This window comes from Arachis duranensis, chromosome 5, assembly GCF_000817695.3.
Source record: "Arachis duranensis cultivar V14167 chromosome 5, aradu.V14167.gnm2.J7QH, whole genome shotgun sequence".
Taxonomy (NCBI): domain Eukaryota; kingdom Viridiplantae; phylum Streptophyta; class Magnoliopsida; order Fabales; family Fabaceae; genus Arachis; species Arachis duranensis.
In genome coordinates, this window is record NC_029776.3 from 93,486,216 (window position 1) to 93,507,788 (window position 21,573).

The following is a 21,573-nucleotide window of genomic DNA, read 5'->3' on the forward strand; positions in this document are numbered from 1 at the left end:
GTCAACCCAGGCGTCCAAGTCAGCCAGGAACACCCCTGACGCCTCTCTGGATTTCTTCCTTAGGGAGAGGCTGGCATTGTCGCAAGCAACCGCCGTCTCAAGGTCTCCTTTTATGGACCCTATAGATCCGTCGTCGGTGACAAACTTCATGACTAGCAGCTTTGTGTTGATTATCGCTTCAACATCGTTAATAGTCTTCCTTCCTAAGATGATGTTATAGGCCGTGGAATCTCGGAGGACCAAGAACTCGGCCATTGCCGATCTTCGGCCTTGAGCATGTCCCACAGAGACCGGCAGAGATATTACTCCATCAGGTTTGATGAAGTGGTCGCCCAACCCGATGACCCCGTGTTGTTGAGTCGATAGGTCGGCGTCCCTTAGCCCCAATGCATCGAACACGTTGCGGAACATGATGTTCGAGTCTGCCCCTGTGTCGACAAGGATTCATTTGACGAGGTCGGTTCCCACTCTGGCCGTGATGACCATGGGTGGATTTTCGGAGGCCTCGTCGAACCACTGGTCTTCCGGGCCGAAAGAGATGGATGGGGGTTTCTTAGAACTTCGCACCAGCGAGGAGGAGACCGCCAGGACCTTGGTGTCTTTCTTGTGTGCCGATCGTGATCTTGGCGCGGTGTTTTTGGCTGTTACTACGTTTATCACGGTGAGGCCGTGGTCTCTATCTTCTGGCTCTTGTCGCCACTTTGCCGACCGGGTTTCGCCTTCTTCGTCTTGGTCGCGATGACGTCTCCTCGGCTCCCTTATAAGATGGGAGAATTCTATTAGTTTACCCTCCCTTATCGCTTGTTCTAGTGCGTCCTTCAGGTCAAAACAGTCCTGTGTTTGGTGCCCATAGCCCTTGTGATAGTCACAGTAGAAGTTCTTGTTTTCCCCCGTACTGTCCTTTAGTGGTCGGGGCTTTGACATGATTCCTTTCTCGACAATCTGCTGATAAACTTCCATGATGGGAAGAGTGAGTAGAGTGTAGTTGGTGAATTTCCCGACCCGGGGGAATGGTCTGGGTGCCTTGCCCGGCGCTCCCTCCCTGACTTGTTCTTTTTGTCTTTCTCCGTTACTTTGTTGCCTAGGTTGGTTGTAGCCGGAGTGCCGTTTGTTGGCAGCCATGACTTGGCTGACTTCCTCGTCATTTATGTACTCCTTAGCTACCATTTGGATCTCGTGCATCGTCCAAACCAGTTTCGTGGTGAGGTGTTTTCGAAAGTCCTCGTTGAGGAGGCCGTTTGTCAGACAAAGGCTGGCCACCGAATCGGTTAGGCCGTCAATTTCCAAGCATTCGTCGTTGAACCGGTCCAGGTATTTTCTGGTCGGCTCCCCGTTTCTTTGGGTTATCCCAAGAGGGTTGATCGGGTGCTTTGCCTTTGCTATTCGTGTCGTGAATTGGGCTAAGAAGGCACGGCTGATGTCCGAAAACCCATAGATGGATCCCTGCGGGAGGCCGTTAAACCATCTGATCGCGGGTCCTGCCAGAGTCACCGGGAAGGCTCAGCACCTCACCTGATCCCCTACTCCCTCCAGATTCATCCTAGCTTCGAAGGCTGTGAGGTGTTCCAGAGGGTCCTGGGTTCCATCGTACCTCATGTCCGTTGGTTTGTCAAAGTGCTTCGGCAACCGGACCTCGAGGATGGATCGATGAAACGGGGTGGCGCCCATTATCACGGGTCGCCGTGTCCTCTTAGCCCTCTCTTCCCCGTCTTCGCGATCTCGTCCTGTGAGGCGTGTTTCTTTGCCTCGGGAGTAGATGATTGTGTCGTTTCGTCTTCTCGGGATAGGTGATTCTTCTCGGGTGCTCTCCGCTTCCGTCCGGGATGCGGAGGCGTGTCGGAGACGACTTCGGCGGGAATCTCTCTCTCGGCTTTCAGGAGATGGGGAGTAGCTAGGATCGGTGGTTCGTCGATCATGCTCCTAATCGGCTAGCTGTCGTTCCAGATTCTGGACCTTGTGGTGTAGCTCCTGCATTATTCTGGCGCTGTCGCCGCCAGTTCCTCCGAAGGGTCGTGTCCCTATACGTGGTTCAGTGTGTTGTCGGGGGACCTTCGTCGTCCTCTTGACAAGGCGACGGAGGCTGCCCCCTCTGCGCCGGCTGCTCGGCCTTGGTCTCCGGTGTCCGGCACGACGTCTATTTAGGCGTCCCCACAGATGGCGCCAATGTCCGGTTTGTCGGTTGCAAGACGGTTCGGATAAGGATGAGGGGGAGGCGCCTTGGTTGATGCTGTCGTGTGAACGTTGATGAACCGGGCCGCCGAGGTCTCGATGTGCGGAGAAGGAGGAGTGGGGTCACCTGCAAAGACACTCCGACGCTCTAGTCAGTGAATGTACAGATGAGTATAAGATGTAGTATGTGACGTACCTTGGGGGGAGGGCAGGTCCTTCCCCATTTATACCGTGTCAGAGGTGGGCCCTGTGGGGACGGGCCCACTTTCCTGAAAGCTTCCTCACAGCTGTATTGGAGGGATGGTGAGGACGCGTGTCCAGGTATCGTGGCGAGTGCTGAGAACCCGACCGCTCGGGTCGGATTCTCAATGGGTCGGGTCGACCCGTATGTGGTTTGGGCCAGGCCGTAACAGAATAGAATATTAATATTATTAGAGTTATAACTAATTATAATTTTAAAAATTGTTTGATGTAATATTTGGCTATATTTTTGTAAAGTTTACGAATGTTGACATATAACCACCTATTGTTTTTGGATTCGTACAATCCGAATGTAGAGGAGTATTTACCGTTTACTGATTTTTATCATGTTTTTTAGATTGGAATAGATCAATGTCAATCAACAATGGTAAATGCTCTAATCGAGAGATAGCACTCAAACATACAGACATTTCACCTTTCAGTTAGTGAGTGTGATGTGACATTGGAAGATGTGACTGTTATTCTTGGTCTTTAGACAAATGATCTTCTAGTGACAGGAGTAAGTAGTAGTCACGAAACCTTAGAGGCTAAGTGTTTGCACCAATTTGGGATTGCACCGAGAAAGTCAGATTGTAGAGGAAGTTTCATAAAATTGACGTGGCTTTGAAATTTAAAGGATCGTTTATAGTTGATTGACGAAAACAGCATTCAGAGGTACGTGAAATGCAACATTATGTTGTTATTTGGTACGTTCTTGTTTGGAGATAAGTTTTGGATAGTTATGCACTATAAGTTTCTGCCTTTGTTTCGCGATTTAGACAGTATCGGACAATATAGTTGGGGATCGACATGCCTAGCATACCTGTACAGAGGGCTATGTAGGACATCTCGTTTTGATTGCAAGAAAATCGATGGTCCACTAATACTTCTGCTAACTTGGAATTGGATCTGTTTACCATTTCTTGCATCGATTCTTGGATATTTATGTATTTTTCTGTTTGCAAACAGATAAAATTATCGACTAAGATCGTATTTTATATTTATGATGAAATTGTATTAGCGAAATAAATCATGTAAGGTGACATAACTGGAAGCATACGGACCGACGCTAGGGGTGTCCATGGATCGGATCGTATCCGCAGATCCGCGGTAAATATCTGCATCCCATCCGAAAATTGCGGATACGATCTGATCCGCAAATTGATCGGATCGGATCCTATCCGATCTGCACCCTTTGCGGATCGGATCACGAATATCTGCTCTACATCCGCGGATCCGCAGATCTGCACAATAATAATTAAAAATAAATAAAAATATATGTTTGGTATTATATTTACTTGTTTGTATGTTTTAGTTAGTAATTATTATTCATATATTGTATTATTTTATTTTTGTTATTTAGAAGGAATTTGATTAAAAATATTTTAGGAATAAATAAGTTTAAAAGTATAAAAGAAATATTTTTATTAAATTTTTTTACATAGAAATATGATTAAAAAGAGAAGGTTTAATTATGCGGATATATCTGATATCCGATCCGATCCGCATGCAGATCGGATCGGATCTGGCACTAAAAAACGCGGATATCATATCCGATCCGATCCGATGAAAATTGTGCTGATCGAATCGAATTTTCGGTCATATCCAATCCGATTCGATCCGTGGACACCCCTAACCGACACTATATATTTTTTATTATTGTTCACTTTAGAAAATTATTAGATAATCTTCAAAAAAACTAAGTATATTTTCATTAAATAAATATTTATTTCGGGTTGAATATTACTATTATTTAATTTGTAATCATCTGTTTTATTTATCTAATAAGTAAAATTAAAAGTAAAATCTACCTATAAATTATAAATCATAAATAAATCATTATAAACTTATATCAAAGTTATACATAAATATTTTCATAAAAATATTTACATAAAGATATTAATATTAATATAAAAACATCAAGCATACGTACATAAATGCTAATTATATTTAACTAAATAAATAAATATAATAAATATTCATATCAAAAATCGACATTCACTATATTTATATTAATACTAATATTAATACTAATATAAATAAATATTCATATAAAGAATTAATACTCACCGTATTAATATTAATATAAATAAAATTCAAGTAATTATCTCAATTTTAAATTTTTAACCAAATAAAAACATAAACATATAAATAAATACTAATTAATATTTAATCAAATAAATAAAAAAAATTATTATCTTAAATTTAATTAAATAAAGACGTAAATAAATGCTAATTAATTATATTTTCACATATGACATGACTAATTAATCGATCGTTAATATAGATTATAACAAAATTTTAACCCCTTGGATAAATATAAGCAATTATGTACCTGCATTCATATATTCAGAAAATTTCAGAGCATGCATGATTTCCAAATTTAAAACGCGCATGAAAGATGACTCCTTAAACGGATGTTGGTTTGCTAGTGCATTTGCTACTTCTGTCACATTTGCCTCCATAGTGTCATCAGCTTGATCTTCCTCTCCACGTGAACCAAATGACCTTGTAAGTGCTTTCAAACTCTTTCTCACTATTACTATTGTAATCTTCCCGTTCAATATTTCGGTCAGTTTTAGATTGTTCGAACTCAATATACAACTCAATGAACGACATCTGAAAATAACTTTCAATACACATTGAAAAATCTCTTGCATACTCGCTTCGTCAGTTATATATTTGGTTTGAAATTGAACGAATCCACCAAATACCGATAGGATACTTGTATAAAATACATGACATTCTCCTTGACATTTCAGAATCTATCTTCTCACAAAATCAGACCTTTTAGTTTTTCAAATGTGATTATAAATGGAATAACAATATATAACAAATTTTTACAAATAAATTTCACTAATTCAAATGTTTATGACAAAATCTAATCAAAATAATATGCCTTTAATACGACTCTATCATCCATTTTTTTCTCATATGAACATGAATTTCATTGTAATTTTTTTCAAGTACAAATGCGAGAAAAATTCCATTCCTCTCTTTCTTTCTTTTTTTTTGCCCCATCATGGATCGTTTAAAATGAATCAAATTGATTCTTCCGGGTTTTGTAAGATCTACTAAAATAAGTAAAGTGGTCTAATACAGATTTTTTCTTATCAATTTCACTTATATATATATACATATTAAACAAATCAGTTGGTCCGATTTTTATTGACACATTGAAAAAAATAATTTTCAACAGGTAAATCGAACAGTTCGATTTGCTCTTCTTCGAACTAAAAAAAAATTAAATCATATTAAAATCGGACCGTCAGATTACTTATATAAAAATTTAAATTTTTTCTCTTATACAAATCAGACCGCTTGATTTATGTACCTACTTTCACTAATAAAAAAATCAGACGGTCTAATTTCTTCTGATTACATTTCAAAAAAAGCAGTTACTACATTTAGATTTAGCACCCTAAATCTCTATAACAAGGCATAACACACATAATATGCATAAAAAAAAAAAACCTAATCATAAACATGTAATTGAAGAACTTTTAGTATATATTTTAAACAAATATATTATACTAATTTATAATTTTATGTATAAGGTATAACAAAGGATTTTGTATTAACATAAATTTTCTATAGATAATTTATAAGATATAAGCTTCTAATTCAACTATGAGTTTGTCGAAAAAGTCTTAAAAATAAACAATTATTTATTTGTGCAACATTTACTTAAATTGACACTAGTGTTATATATATAATTTTTTGTCAAATCTTTTCTATCGGATTGAATCTATCGAAATATTATCAGATTAGCAGGTTTGAATTCGAAATACTAGAGTCACCATAATAATAGTTTGGATTATTTTTTTAATAAAAAAGTATTTTTTTAAATATGTTTTTTAAAAAAGTATTTTTATTAAAAAAATAAAAAATATTTTTAATATTAAAATTTTTTTAAAGTTTATTCAGATAAAAAATATTTTTTATCTGTTAAAAATTTTTTTTCTCAAAAAGATAAAAAAAAAATAAATACTATGTTTAAAAGCCAATCCAAACTAATTCTATCTGTAGCTTCAAATATCTACTACGTCCATTTTTATGACTATAAAATCGATATCCATTTTTCTTTGACTATAAAATCCACACTTTACTGAATTTTCACATCTGTACTTATCTTTCTTTACCACATCTTTCACATCTGTACTTATCTTTCTTTACCACATCTGTACTTATCTTTCTTTTCCAAACACATTTAAACAAGCGTAATTTTAAAAAATTGTATATATTATTATTCATTAAAATAAATAGTATTTTAAATACTTTAAATAATTAAAAAATATTAAAAATTTTATTTATATTTAAATATTAATAAAATATCAAAATAATATTATAATTTATTCTATAAATTTTGTGTCCACTCAGTGCCCACATGTCGTGTAATTGTGCATCATAGCTCTTTATCATTGCCTCTCTTCTGCCAAAGGAAAAAACAGCAAAACCTAGATCCTTCAAGCTATGATTTACACGGTCTATTAGGTTCCATGTTAGTTATAGATGAATATGTATGCTACGCGAATCACCTTCAAGGTAGAAGAACAAAGCTCAAGGACAATCTTAGCATGGAAACTATTGTATGCTACGAGAAATCACCTTCAAGGTAGAAGAACAAAGCTCAGGAACAATCTTAGCATGGAAACTATTCCAAGCGTTTGCATTTAAAAGGTCAAATTACTTTGTTTAAGAAGGATTTTCAAATTACTTTGCTTAAGAAAGGTTTTCAAATAGTTGAAAGACCAAGTTTGAGGATTGAGAGAAACAAAACACGAGGATTGAGAGAAACAAAACACGATTTTACACAATCAAGCTCCACATGATAAAAGTAATTGAAAAATGATGAGTAAATATCTCACGTGACCTTTGACAATTATCACGAAAAGACGAGATTCCAAAAATAAAAAAACCCCAGTGCAGCCTTTGATATTTTTTTTAAGACTGATTAATCTCTGTGACAACATTGCCTTTTTTTTGACACAGGAGCTAATCCATCCCCTAAAAATAAAACTCAGGGTCAGGTTGATATTTTTTTTTGTCAATAACCTCGTTGTCTTGAAATAATTGTCAGGGACTGATTTAGATTTTTCTCAAAAATGATCATAAAACGACTCATAACCAGGCCAACGTGACATTAATTAAAGGCCGCCCAACGTCATTATCTTGAGACTTCAACAATACAAAAATAAAATTAAAAAAAGAAATAACCCAAAAATATTCAACAATAAACAACCTAGAGAACATTTTCCTGGTGAGTTCTATGAGTAACTAGCTGTCTCAAAAATAAAAACAGATGTGCATCGCAAAATTAATTTGAAGCCTTTTTTCTAAAACCGTCCGATTCCCCAAACTCTGACCACACCATCAGTGTAACCACTGAACAATGTGCTTCCATCTGCACTCCAGTTCAAGCTGGTGCAGTAGATCACCTGCAAGACAATGGTGTAATGAAACAACAAATAAATACCTTAATGTATAACAGTTCATTCCACGGTGCAAATCAAACCAACCAGGACAAGAATCAAGATCTGTGAGAGCATCACTATAAAACCCAATAAGGAAAACACTAAAACCCAATGATAACCATCATCAGCTATGTTATTATAAAAGAAAATCTAGCATTAACCAAAAGCGTGTGAAGGGGAGGGACTGAGAACAGTTACCTTCTTCTTGTTGGCGTTCCCACCGGTGGCGGCATCAGCTTCGGTCTTGAGATCAACCTTCAAGTCTTCCACAATGCTCTTACTCTCCAAATCCCAGATCTTAATGCTCTGTTCAGTAGCAGCGCATAGCCAGTACCTATTAGGGCTAAAGCACAGAGCATGGATGATAGCACCAGCATCAAGGGAGTAGAGCTTCTTCCCTTCAGCCAAATCCCACAGTAAAATTACTCCATCTTTGCCACCACTGGCACACAGGGAACCATCAGGTGAAACAGCAACTGTGTTCACATAACCAGAATGACCAGCAAGAGTGTTTCTCAGCTTGCAATTGGTCAGGTTCCAAACTTTCACAGTCCTATCCAAAAAAAAAAACAGTAAGAAATCGTAGCAAATGTATTGCCAGTTGGAAATAAACCAAACCGAAGCAACTCCTAAGCTTAAGTAATCTCAAACCATTAAGCCATATGATTCAGTACTACCTATGTAAAATGCATTTAGCATGCCAATTATCTACAATTTTGGAAAAGGAAAAAGGGATAAAAGCAAGTGAATTTAAAACCCCCCCCCCCTTACGTCGTACTTCTCAAATATATTGTATCTAAAGGCAAAACCATTTTTTTCAAAGTTTCTAACAAAGTAAACCTTTTCTTTCACAAGCATTTCTATCCAATCAAACTACACATTTCAAAATACAAGCACATGCCCTTCATAGAATATACAAACTTGAAACTTTAAGAAACAAGTTCGTTTTCCATGATTATAAATGTCAAAGTAAACAAATGTAATAAGAGGGAAAAAATCTTACTTCCCGATGCTAATCCAAAAATTATTGCAAAAACATGGTCTTTCTTTCATTAATCACAAATCAATCCTTCCAATCAAAACCCTATAAATCACACAACACACTCCACAAAAAAGCGCATTTTCCAAACTTTTTATAATCAGAAGGAAAAAGAAGTTCAACCCTAATACTCACTAATATTATTGCATAAATAAGCCCTTTTATCGCAACTCAATCAATCCAATCAAACCCTATAAATCACACAAAGTCAACAACCACAGAAACACTCTTTTCAACCCAGAATTACATATCTGAACCAAAAACAATTAAAAGAAAAAACATATTTAAATCTACCTGTCCCAAGACGCAGAAACAATGGTAGGGTGCACAGTGTTAGGGCTAAACCTAACGCAAGAAACCCAATCGGAATGCGCATCACCGTCCTGGATCGTGTATTTGCACTCGCCAAGAGTGTTCCACAACTTAATCGTGCGGTCACGAGACGCCGACACGATCTGACGGTTATCAACCGAGAACGCAACAGACATAACGTCCTTTGTGTGTCCGACGAATCGGCGAGCGGACTTTCCGGCCGCGAGGTCCCAGAGGCGGAGCTCGCCATCCCAGGAGCCGGAGAGAGCGAACTGGCCGTCGGAAGAGAGAACGACGTCCTGAACGAAGTGAGAATGACCGGTGAGCCTGCGGCGGGGGACGCCGTAGGTGCCCCCCTCCTTGGTGAGGTGCCAGAGGATTATGGACTTGTCGCGTGAGGCGGTTACGATCATGTCGGAGTTGTCGATTGGGGTTGCGATGGCTGTGACGGAGTCCGTGTGGGCTCGCATGGTGCCGCGGAGAACAAGTCCGTCTGCCATTGTTGTTTCTGTGGATGGTAGGGTTTGAAGGATTGGGGAGTGTGCTCAAGAGAGAAGAGAGCTTGCTGCTGGGAGTGAAAGGTCGTCTTCATATATATATGGGAACCGAATTCGATTTATTAGGGTTTTGAGAAATGGAAAATAAAACAGATTTAAATTCTCTAAATTTTAAATTTTATCTTAGAAATTAAAAAATAATTTTTTTATTTTTAAATAATTTTTTATTTGTATTTTTTATTTTATTTATAAAATAAATAATAAAAAATCGTATTTTATTTTTTAAAATAAATTTTAAAATTTAAATGATATAAATTTTTTTTTTGGTTTGTCGCTGGTCAATGAATTGCTGCATGCATAAGGTGGGATTCGAACTCCCAACACTTCTTTAAGCAGACTAGTGAGCTAACCACTAGATCAACTCAACTTGGTTAATAATATAAATTTTAAACCCAATAGTTTTGTTTTTGGATTTTGTTGGACGTGATTCTTCATTGGTTTTTTTTTTCCTCCCCCTCATTTGTTTGGGTTTTGACTAAACTCTTAAAGTCTTAATGGATTCTTGTTCTTTTGGAGGTCTCTAAACTCGGGTACTTATCCAAAGGATTAAAAAACAATTTGTCCAAAAAAATATACTATTACCTTGATTATCTCATTGCAATGGCAATTATATCCTGGTCATGATTTGTTGTTGTTGACAACACCACCTTAAACCTTCACTACATATATGTGGTCCTAGTTATGAGAAACAAGATTATTCTTTGAGTATGGTGGGTTTGTGTATGTGTTGAAACATACACATAGAATATTAAAAAGATTTAATTATTTTGTTAGTTTTTATAATTTTACGAAATTTTTAATTAAATTTTTATATTTATTTTTATTAGAATTTTGTACCAATTTTTTATAATTAGATCCCTCTTGACAGTAATTAGCTTAATTTTATAGGGACTCAACTAAAAAAAAAGGTATAAAGACTCAAATAAAAGGAAACGAAAGTGTAGAAATCCAATTAAAAAAAGTTTAGTGCAAAGATTCAATTAAAAAGAAAAAAGTACCGAAATCTAATTAAAAATTTTGCAAAACTATAAAAATCAATAGAATAATTAAACCAATTAAAAATATAAACGTTATGGATAAGTTACAAAATTTTTAACTTCTTTGCTAATTAAGTACGTGATAGATCATACAAATCATAATTCACACTCATACTTTCCATTAATTTCTTCGTATATTTCATTGTTGATTGCAACTATAATTTTGCGTGTTAATTATTGTTTTGGAACTGTTTCATTGGTTGCATTATTAAAGAGTAACAATCTCAACTAAACCACCGCGATTAAAAACTCTTAATCAACTAACAAATTTAATTCCAAAAACCAACATAAGATGGCTTTAACAAAACTTAAAGCAAAATTCAAATAAATAGAAAATAAATAAAGAATTAAAAGAGACGTATTTAGAAAGAAAGACAAAGATAGAGAAAGATGATGATGAAGAAGAGAGAAAAGGACCGAAGAAGATTAAGACATAGAATAGAGGTGTAAAGAGAGAGATATATATATATAGAGAGAGAGAGGCAAATCTAAAAGTTCGTAATGATAGAGACGAAGCATACATGACATGAAGCAGAGGCAGCGGCGAATATGGGGTATAGACAAAGGCAACATAAATTTAAAGTAGAGGCAATTGCGATATGAAAAAAATAGACACAATGATGAAGAAAAGAAACACGAAGTCACAGTAAAGAAAGAAAGATGCGGCAAAGGGTACGACAGTGGCAGAGAAGATACGGTTGTGAAAAACATAGAAGAAAACGACATGATAAAGACAACGTAGGTACAAAGGTAGTGAAAAGAGAGAGAGGGAGGGAGGATGAAAGACTACAATAGTTTGTGTGACAGAAAAAAAAGAAGAGAGGTGACAACAAGAATTTGGTTTGGAGGGAGGGATGAGGAGAGGAGAGAGTGAGAAATGAGAGGAAAGAAGAAAAATCCAATAACAACAATCATGTATATATGAATTTAAAATGAAGTTATAGTTGAAGTTGAGTGTTAAAAGTATTGTGCTTTTGTCTCGAAATTAGTGTTTCACCCTATAGTATGAGATTTGTTATTGATTTTAAATTTGAATCTCAATTCAAATTTAAATCATATCTTAAAATTCTAAATCTGAATCCTTCAAATTTATGAATAATATCATAACTCAATTTGAAAATAGAATCAGTTAGGATCTCATCCAAATTTAGAAATACAATAACTAATTATTCTCAAATCTCATTTAATATTCTCAATTATCATATTATTATTATATTCTTGGTGCTAGCAAAGAATATAATAATATTCTATTTGAATTAATATAATTATTTATTTGATCAAATCAAAATAATAATTAAATAATTCTATAGCAAAGATTAGAACACTCGTTAGTGTGTGACCCCATAGGTTCAATACTAAGCAGGTAGTGAATTAGTCATACTAAATTTACTAATCAAGGTTGGCGTCTAGAACTTGACCTCCTCCTAGAAATCCTAGGACAAGCTCGAATAAAAGAGGAAGCATTAAAACAAAGAATGGCTTTGAAGTAGAACAAGAAAGTCATCAAAAGAAGTTTTGCCACAAGCGACCTCATATTAATCCGAAATGATATCGTAGTTCAGAAGTCGGGCGAGAGAAAGCTGGCTGCAAACTAGAAAGGACCTTTATAAGGTTGTAAAGTCTTGGAAAAATGTTACTATATCCGACCTTAAGGGGAACAAGCTCCCAAGGTCGTGGAATGCATGTAACTTAAAGAGGTACTACAGTTAGCAAGCGCACCTTGCTCTCTGGTGTACTATTTTTTTCGACTTTATGATTTTTTTTTCAAAAGGATTTTCTTAAAAGTGTTTTAACAAGGCACCATAGCAAAGGCTAAGGATAAAAAGAAATATTCTTAATAGCAAGCAGACTTATCTAATTCTTTTTTTATTAATGATAATTAATTTTTCACCAACTTTTTCATCCAAATGCATTAATTTAGGCTTGAAAAATTGCAATTGTCTGGCCTAAATAATCGGCAAAATGAAACGAGGTACAAATTAATGAAGAAGTTACGTAAGCAGTTCATAGTTAACCTTAAAAGAGTTTGGCCTAAAACAAAATATAAGCCTAACTTGATAGGCACAACTACTCAAAGTTGGAGTTCAAATAACTAAGGGAAAACAAAATTTACAAGCGAAATATCCAAAAATGGCCGACTTACTTTATTAACGTCTTTTTCAACTTAATGAAAATCTTTACCAAGATTTTCAAAGCAGCATCTAAAGCTACCAAAATAATTTAAAATTACAAAAAATTCTAATTAACCGTCGTTTAAAAAAGTAGTTTTAACCGTCATTTTTACCGTGTTAAACAAATGATTTTTTGTTTAAAATTTCACAATAATAAGAAATTATAACCTATAAACAAAAATTACGTAATTCATAAATAAAGCATTAAAAATAATATATAACTTTTTAGTATTGAAAATAAAAAATAATAACTCGAATACAAATAAAATATCAAATATAACATAATTTTTTAATTCTAAATGTCTTCACTTAGACTGGCTTCAATTTTTAGCAATGTGTCACATTCATCTCATACATAAAAGGAGAAATCTTGGAGAAGTTTGTGAAGGAAATCAAAGAAATTTTGAAGAAAAAAGAGAGTAAACATTTCTAAGAAGCCAAAAAAGGAAAATGAAACGAGTTTGAAGATTTATAAAACAATAGGGACAAAAAAGCCATTTCAGGCCCCTTTATAATGACGTGTGCGATTCTCAAGGTAATCGAAAAAATAACGTGCGTGATGGCACACAACGTTTGAAAATTTTTTTGAAAACACGTCGAGTATCCAACCTACCAAAGGCGATATACCCAACACGGGAGACTAAATCTACAAATGCTCGAATCCGACCTTATAAAAGCTCGGCCTCAAACAGGGACATTGTTCATAACCTAACCCAAAATAAAGCCAGGCCCAAAAAGGATAGAAACCCACGTAAGAGATCATGCCTCCTCTACACCTACCCGACCTCATAGAGGTCGGGCGCGACGAGAGTAGTGCAGCCTTACTTATCCAAATAAAATAACTCCCTCCTAAGATATCTCTCATTCCTCTAGAAGAGAAATTTCAACAACTTACCTAGAAAAAAGGAACAGTTATCCACCATTTAAGATAGATCTAATCCAAAAAAGTAGTTATCTTGTCTATTATAAATACACTAACACTTTTAGGAATATTCAAAACTCAATCTAATTAAAAAACCTGCCTAAAAGTCTTACTAACTTAAGATTGAAGCCTCTTAGAGTTACCATCCCCACCTCCTCATGAGAAACTCGGACGGCGCCACCTCAACACCAACAAGACGGACGTTGTTTCAGAAGGATTTTAAACCTCACGTTCAGTTCCAAATCACCGTTTCAGGTAACTTTCGTAACAAATACTAATTTCAACCTTACATTAGCATTTATTTATAGAAATTGTATGTACAAACCCCATCAAATATTTGCCTAGAAATGATCGATAACTCATCATGTTCAATCTACTTCTAGCAAGAGATATATCTTAACCAATAATTGTCATGGCTCCCAATTAGGTTAATAGCATAAAATAGAAAAAAGGAAATTGAAAGAAATCATTCCCATAGCCTAGACTGAAAATAATGTCGACAATGTAAAAGTCTAAGTTAATAATCCACTAACATGTAAAATTCTTTATACCATCACCTCTTGGAAAAACAGTCCAAAAATTTGACTAGAGATGTATACTTATCCTTTCATTAGGAACAAAATAACACAAGAATTATGGCAATTCACAAAGTGCGCCAAGCCGAAAAATCAGCCTATACAGGCGTAAACAGGCCCAGCAAATCAAGATTACAATGCATGCTTCATGTAGCAGAATCACAGAACTTACGTCACCCTTATTATCCTGATTTCGCAATCATGGCCATGAGGGGTTTCAATTAGGGCTATATGTGTATATATATACCTCTGTCATTTCACTCTTAAAAATGTCCACAGGTTTTGATCAACCGTCTTCTACACATAATTAAATATCTGAAAACACCAGCCCAGTAAGTTGGAGCATTAGCAATTACCTTCTTTACGTTTCACCTTTCTTCGTGCTCCCTTAGACTTATTTCGCATAAAGGTAGCAAGCAGTTCATCTTCTTCCTCTGCATTGAAGGCTGTCGTAGGTTCAGCCAAACTACTAGGTGAAACGGATCGGTCTTCAACAAGATTTGGTGTCGACTGCCCGGTGCAATCAGCTGTGATGGCTGCCTTTTCTGTGCAATGCACTTCAGGAAGCGAAACAGACGCATGTTTTGATTTGGAAGAAGATAAAACAGAAGGTCCTTTAGTCACTTGACTACATTCTTTTGATTTGTTTCCCACAAGGCAATCAAGGGTGATATCTTCGTTGTCATCCTCATCACCAGTCAACCTATTTACATTCTCTGGTTTTCTCAGTAGCCTGTCAGAAGCGGAGTTGTTTTGCACCGTAACCAAATGTTCAACCCCACCAGCACCACACAACTGCGACAAGCCATCTTGCTCAGCAGAGGAGCTTTGATTATCAACCTGCTTAGATACAACATTTGTCGCAAATGCAGAGGCAGCCCCGCCCTTATTTTTGTTGCATTTCAACCCTCTCTTATTTAACTTCATGTGTAGAAAGGAAGAAAGAGTTGTGTTGTCCTCATTTTGACTTCCAGAACACTCAACAACAGTAGACAAGCTTTCAGGTTTCAACATTTTATTCTTTAGTTTGTTCTTTGATGTTTCGGCGCCCTTGATTCTACTTAGTTTCCCACTACAAGCCTGGATCTCAGCATTTTGTTTTGTATTCTCAGCTTCCTTAGCATGAACTGAAGTATTTCTTGAGTTTTTCTTGGACCTTGTTCTTTTGGGAATATTGACATCTCCATTAAAAATCTTGGACTCATCAATATCCTTTCCATCATTGTGATTTGTTCGTGTCTTTTTTGCGGGTCTTCTGGACCTGAATTTCTTGTGTTCATTGCTGCAACCATGAACCGGAATTATTAGAAAATAAAAAGCATTCCTAAAACGATATTCAATGTAACAATTTACAGCAGCATAAATAATAATTCCAAAGAAGATGGCAACATATCTTTTATTTGTCAATAAACAAGGAGTTTATCAAAGGGAGATTAGGCAGTACCTTGACTTCCTCTTTCTCTTCCTAGGGAGATTCTCATCATCAGCATCACAAGGAAGAGGAGATAATGTAGGTAAGGGAAGGAAATCATTCAGTGTAAGGTTTGGGCGTTCAGATTCTCGATCAACAAAGTTACCAGCAATCAAAGACTTTTGCTTCTTTCTTGCTTCTTGAAGCAAATAAGCTTGATCAGGAAATAACACCTTAAATCTCCTGGTCAATGAAAAAAATAGGAGTAAGACACCATAATCTAAATATTTTAAAGAAATATTTTTCACCACCCTAATTACTCCTAAGCTCATACTTCCGGCATTGAGAATCAGTACGAGGGGGCATATCTTCAGCAACCTTAGACCAGCAGAATCCATGCTTAGCAATTGCAGCTTGCAATCTTGAATCCTCTTCGTCAGTCCATCCACCCCATTTCAAAGAAGGGTTCAAACTATTGACGTATCTGCAATAAGAATGCCCAAAAACTTTATCAGTAACCAATATCATAAAACATCTCTATTATCAATTTTTAAAACCTTTTGCATTACCTGTCCCTACATTGACATTGGGTCCGACCAGGAACAAACCTAGCTATTTGATTCCATTTCCGACCAAAAAGCATGACTGCCACTGTCAAGCGCTTGTCCTCCTCTTGAGTATAACTCCCTTTTCTCTCGGGAAAAAGTGATTTCTTCCATCTGCATCGATTATAATTTATTTTCATTAACAGACAAAATATAGCAGCTAAGAAAAAAGTTATCCTATTTAATACACTCAAAATCCATGCCAATTTATTTAACCAACCTTTTCATATACAAGAACCAATTTTTGTTACAATGAATGTTTTAATTTTAGGGACAGGGTATCAGAAACTTGTTCTGATTTTGGATAATTTGTTCACAATCTTATATAAAACGTAATTAGAAGAAATAGCTGACCAACCTATTTGAGCATTGGGTTCCTGTCCGCCTTTCTAAAACAGAAGCCACAGCTTGCCAATTACTCTCTCCATAAATAGCTACAGCAGAACAGAGTTGAGCATCTTCTTCTTTAGTCCATTCCCTATTTAGCATCGAAGGATTCAAGCTCCTTTGAAATCGAGCCAAGCATTGAAATGGAGTCCTGTTCGTGCCCAAGGATTTGGAAATATCGAACCAGTTCCTAATTCCCATTTGTTGGACAAGAAGCAAAAGCAACCTATCCTCTTCACTAGTCCATGGTCCATGGTTGATCAAGGGATCTTCACAATTCAACCACCTGTCGACAGTACACTACTAAATTAGTGGAACTTATGATGGGATCCGCCAATTCATATACATAGACATATCTTTTTATATTCTATATGTTCCAGATTCGAGATCACTAGATGAGTAAAACAGAAATCTGTGATGGCAATCATCACAGACAAATTAATCACCACCGTGTTAAAAAATCATTTCATGTACGGTCCCACCTGCAAGATCAATGTTGCTCTCGAACTCATGAAATCCAAAAAAGTGGGTAAACTGATGGTGATCGTCATAGATCTCTGCAGTATTCTTCATGAAAAGGCAATGAACATGAAACAACAGTCAAAGAACTATGCGGCAGAGACGGAGCACATGATACACAGTGCAATGAATCAACAAAAAACATGTCTACATTGTATAAAAAGAGAAAGTTTATCTTTCCCTGAAATGCACTGAACTGGATATTTAGTACCCAAACCTGAATTAACCAGTAAATTATAGGAAATAAAATCATTTTATTATAAATACAACATTTTTCTGCTTGAAACTGCCATATCATGAGGCCTTCCTACTCCCCACACCCCAAGGGGCCCAGCTTTTTTGGAATAAGAAGTGATCAGCCATATATGGCTGCCAAATCATTATCATTATATAATATTGTAATGCATCAAATTAATATTGCAGAAGGTTGAGTTCAATCCACAGTTTCCCAATTACAAGCAAAATCCTCCTAATTCTCCTCAACAAACATGACATGAAGTGAGCATAGCACAATAAGAGAAACATAACACACAGCTCAATTGTAAATCTTTTAACATATTTTAACACATAAAAGTAGAAGCTCGCCAAATAGGAAATACATACCTTGATTCACATTCAGCACCAGTACGGCCAGGAACATGAGTAGAAGCTAACTTATCCCAATTAACATCGGGTAAATATTTTTTCATAATTTCGGGTGTAATATCAACTTGGTTAGTATATTCCATTATGCTATCCATGTAATTTCCATCTCCATGTGGAACTTCAGAACTGTAAAGGGTGTACATCAAGGATAAAAGGAATCAAAACACGATAGGCTGAAATGAAACACTAATATATAGAAAACCCAATATTGTTGTTACCTCATTGCTATTACCAACGATTCTTGGAATTGTTGCTTAATTCCCTTCATAAGATTTTCCTTTTCCTCATTTGACCATTTTTTTCGATCCAATGAACGCGGAAATCTTTCTAAAACCATCTTATAATTAGCAACATGACGATTGTCTGGTGGGCCAAAACACATTGGAGATTTTCTTTTACTATCACTCTACATCAAAGAAAAAAGAAAATTAAACCAAAAGGGTTTTCGATGTTTATCATAAACAATATAAGAATCACAAAAGCTATGCTAAAATCCCACCCAGTAAATTGAAACTGGCAAAATTCCAAATGTTCCATACTCGTTAAATGATTATTTTAGATTAAGAACTAAGAAAGATTGTTAACCAATAGATTCAATCTCCACCGAACAGATACTCCAATAAAATACTAGAATCAGATAACAAGAACAGTAAATTTTCCAAAAATAATACAAAAAAACTGTAAAAGAAGAAAAATCCTTCCTCTGCATTCCAATTTGATACTAATCCATTTAAATCCATACCTGCATTAACTTGATAATGGTATCTATTGAAATATATAACAACTGAAGTTCTTGTAATTTTACGGAAACAAACAAATGTTTCAAAGATAGGAAAACCATAAATAACATCCAGTGATCTACCCCTAAGATGAATAAATGAAGGTACAAGAATATGTGACCAAAGACAGAATTTATCAGTGAAATTAATAACTCAAGACTTTAGAATTTAGATAATTATATATTACAAACCAACCTTTTGTGCTGATATTAACAGGACACGAGGATCCTTTTTTAGCGATAAAGCACTCCCTGTTCTTCTTATGCATGAAGCTTGGAAGTCCTTAAGGATTTTAACATTGTTCCTAAGTTGCTTGTTTTCCTCAATTTTTGCTTCAATCTCAATCATCTTGCTTCTAATAAACTTCTGAAGAGACCTATTCTTCTTAAGGGCATCAAAAAGAGCCTGCGCTAACGGTGGGAAACTTGATCTTCTCCGTGGCAACCTGGATACAGTGCTGGCATCTGGATTAGAACTCTCAGCAAGACCAGAGTGCTGCATTTCAGTATTTCCAGTCATGAAATCTGTGGAATTAGTACGATCATGATAAACAGGGCATGTTTCACCACCTTCAACAATTACGGAAGATGTTGAACCATTAGCAATGTCTCTCTCAGGGCCTGGACTTGTGGCCTGATCTCCCTCAGTCATTGTACCTAAGCCTCCTAGAGGATCCAATATTCATCAAAAGGATAAGCTCGTGATAAACAAAAATAAATAAATAAAATATAATAACAATATGAAGCAAGGCCAAACGGAGAATTCAGAGGCATCCTTAAAAAGCACATACACCGGAACCAAATAAAACTAAGAGCTTGCTTGACAACAAATAATTAAGCTGTCTTGAAATTGGAATAAGTTAAACCAAACACATGCTTAAGTCACAAAGATGAATATAACGTCATAAAGAAAAAACCCAAAGACATGTGATTAAGAAAAACAATCAATTAGTGCACCAAAACAATAAATATTCAGAATTACCGAAACAAAAATTTCCAACACGAGAAAAGGTGCCCTACTCATATCGTAGTCGGCAAACCGTTTGAAAATGGCGCGAACGGTCTCGACATCGTCGTCATCATCATCGAATACGTCCACCGGTGGCGGCGAAGGCGATGGAGGAGGAAGAGTCGCCAGAGGCTTGTAGAGATTCTGCAATCTCTGGAGATACTCAATATCTTCGTTGGACTCGTAGCCGCCGGAGTCGACAGCGTCGATGGATACGACGGCATCGCCGGTGGCCAACAGTGGGTCGTTGCGCAGCTCGTCGTCGGAGTTCGTTCGAACCACGAGGTCAGTGGACGCGGCGGCAGGAGGAGCTGTGGAGACACCGCCGCGCACGTCGTCGTCGAAATCCACTTGAAGGACGGGGTCGGGAGGCGCGGTGGAGTCAGCGCCGCTCATATCGAAGGCCCTAGAGAGCGCCGCCAAGTCCTCCTTGAGGCCTTCGTCGTCGCTTTCGTCGTCATCGGTGCTTGAGAGACTGTCTTGGTCGGCGCGGGGAGCCATTGAAATTGGAAGGTTGGGGAAGTTAGGGTTTTGAAATTTCACAGTGAGAGAATGAAGGAGTGAATGAGAGACCTTGGAGAATAGTTATGGTGCAGAATTTTTTGAGTTTGTAGCGTTTTGTAGTAGCAACGCGAAATTGGAGGGAGCTTAAGACGACGGCGTTTTTTGTCTGTTCTTTCTTCTTCTGAGTCGTTGCTTTGCCGACTCTGTTTCCGTTTCTTTCTGTCTTTTTGGGCTGCTTCTAATTATTTTCATTATGGGCCCAACCGAAAACGAAATTGAAAAAAAAAAAAACAAACACCTGAGTCCACTTGAAATCCCTTAGCAGTTAGCACAGATAAAATATTTTAGTAATTAACCAAGTTGGGTTGGTCTAGTAGTTAGCTCACTAGTCCGCTTAAGCAAGTGTTGGGAGTTCGAATCCCGTCTTGTGCATGCAGCAACTCATTGGCCAGCGGCAAACCCTTAAATAGAGCTCAGTACCGCGACGGATTAGTCCTTGACCTGTCGGGTTAGGGGATACCTTTCTCACCATTGATTTTATAGATGGGACCAAGAATAAATATAAAAGAAAAACTATTCCATGGTAAAAGATCACACTTTATTTTTTAAAATAAAATTCAAATTTTTAACTGAAAATTATAAAAATATAGTTTTATAATTAATCAAAATACAAAAATATAAATATCAATGTGACATACTTATTTCGTATACAAAAATTTATGTTTATTTCTTTATATTTATATATTTATCAACCATTGAATATTCAAAATTCTTTGTTATCATCAATAGTCAGTAATTAGTTTTTTAAAAAAAATTATGTCCTATTCATCTATAATCCTTACTAACAAAAGAATGTCCATAGAAGTTTAAGCCATTCAATTTCAATATAAGTGAACAAATTAGGAATAAAATTTTATTTATAATTTTCAAATATTTAAATTAAATTGTTTAACTAACCTAAGTTTTTTATTTTATTTTATGGATATCTAATTATCTACTTATTTCACTTTGAAATAACTATATTTTTTACTTTTAAATATTAATGTACTTAAATATAAAATAAATGTAAATTCAATAATTTTTTAATGTACCGAATATCTAAAAATTTAAAGCGAATAACGTTATATTATTAAAATAGATAGTTTTCAGCACACAGCAAACAGAGCGGCTGATTTAATGACTAAAACTACTGCTTTAAACAAGCAGGTGTATCTAGAAT

General features: G+C 36.0%; 3 protein-coding genes across 4 annotated transcripts; all 3 read right to left on the reverse strand.

The window, feature by feature from the left end:
- Positions 1-444: 444 nt before the first annotated feature.
- Positions 445-1,668, reverse strand: LOC107490506 (uncharacterized). Its single transcript, XM_016111280.1, has 2 exons — positions 1,513-1,668; positions 445-1,443 (listed from the first exon to the last, which is right to left on the reverse strand). The coding sequence occupies exons 1-2, from the start codon at positions 1,666-1,668 to the stop codon at positions 445-447; spliced, it is 1,155 nt and encodes a 384-aa protein (XP_015966766.1).
- Positions 1,669-7,515: 5,847 nt separating this feature from the next.
- On the reverse strand, positions 7,516-9,812 carry LOC107490673 (guanine nucleotide-binding protein subunit beta-like protein). Its single transcript, XM_016111472.3, has 3 exons — positions 9,217-9,812; positions 8,082-8,436; positions 7,516-7,847 (listed from the first exon to the last, which is right to left on the reverse strand). The coding sequence occupies exons 1-3, from the start codon at positions 9,732-9,734 to the stop codon at positions 7,746-7,748; spliced, it is 975 nt and encodes a 324-aa protein (XP_015966958.1). The 5' UTR covers positions 9,735-9,812; the 3' UTR covers positions 7,516-7,745.
- A 4,600-nt stretch (positions 9,813-14,412) lies between these two features.
- On the reverse strand, positions 14,413-20,534 carry LOC107490672 (uncharacterized). 2 transcript variants are annotated; one of them, XM_016111470.3, is made up of 9 exons: positions 19,862-20,534; positions 19,038-19,507; positions 18,282-18,469; positions 18,022-18,189; positions 16,871-17,185; positions 16,477-16,626; positions 16,242-16,391; positions 15,941-16,150; positions 14,413-15,778 (listed from the first exon to the last, which is right to left on the reverse strand). In XM_016111470.3, the coding sequence occupies exons 1-9, from the start codon at positions 20,349-20,351 to the stop codon at positions 14,842-14,844; spliced, it is 3,078 nt and encodes a 1,025-aa protein (XP_015966956.1). In that variant the 5' UTR covers positions 20,352-20,534; the 3' UTR covers positions 14,413-14,841. The 2 variants fall into 2 exon arrangements, with proteins under 2 accessions (XP_015966956.1, XP_020998811.1); XM_021143152.2 differs by having other exon boundaries at positions 19,824-20,003.
- Positions 20,535-21,573: the final 1,039 nt, after the last annotated feature.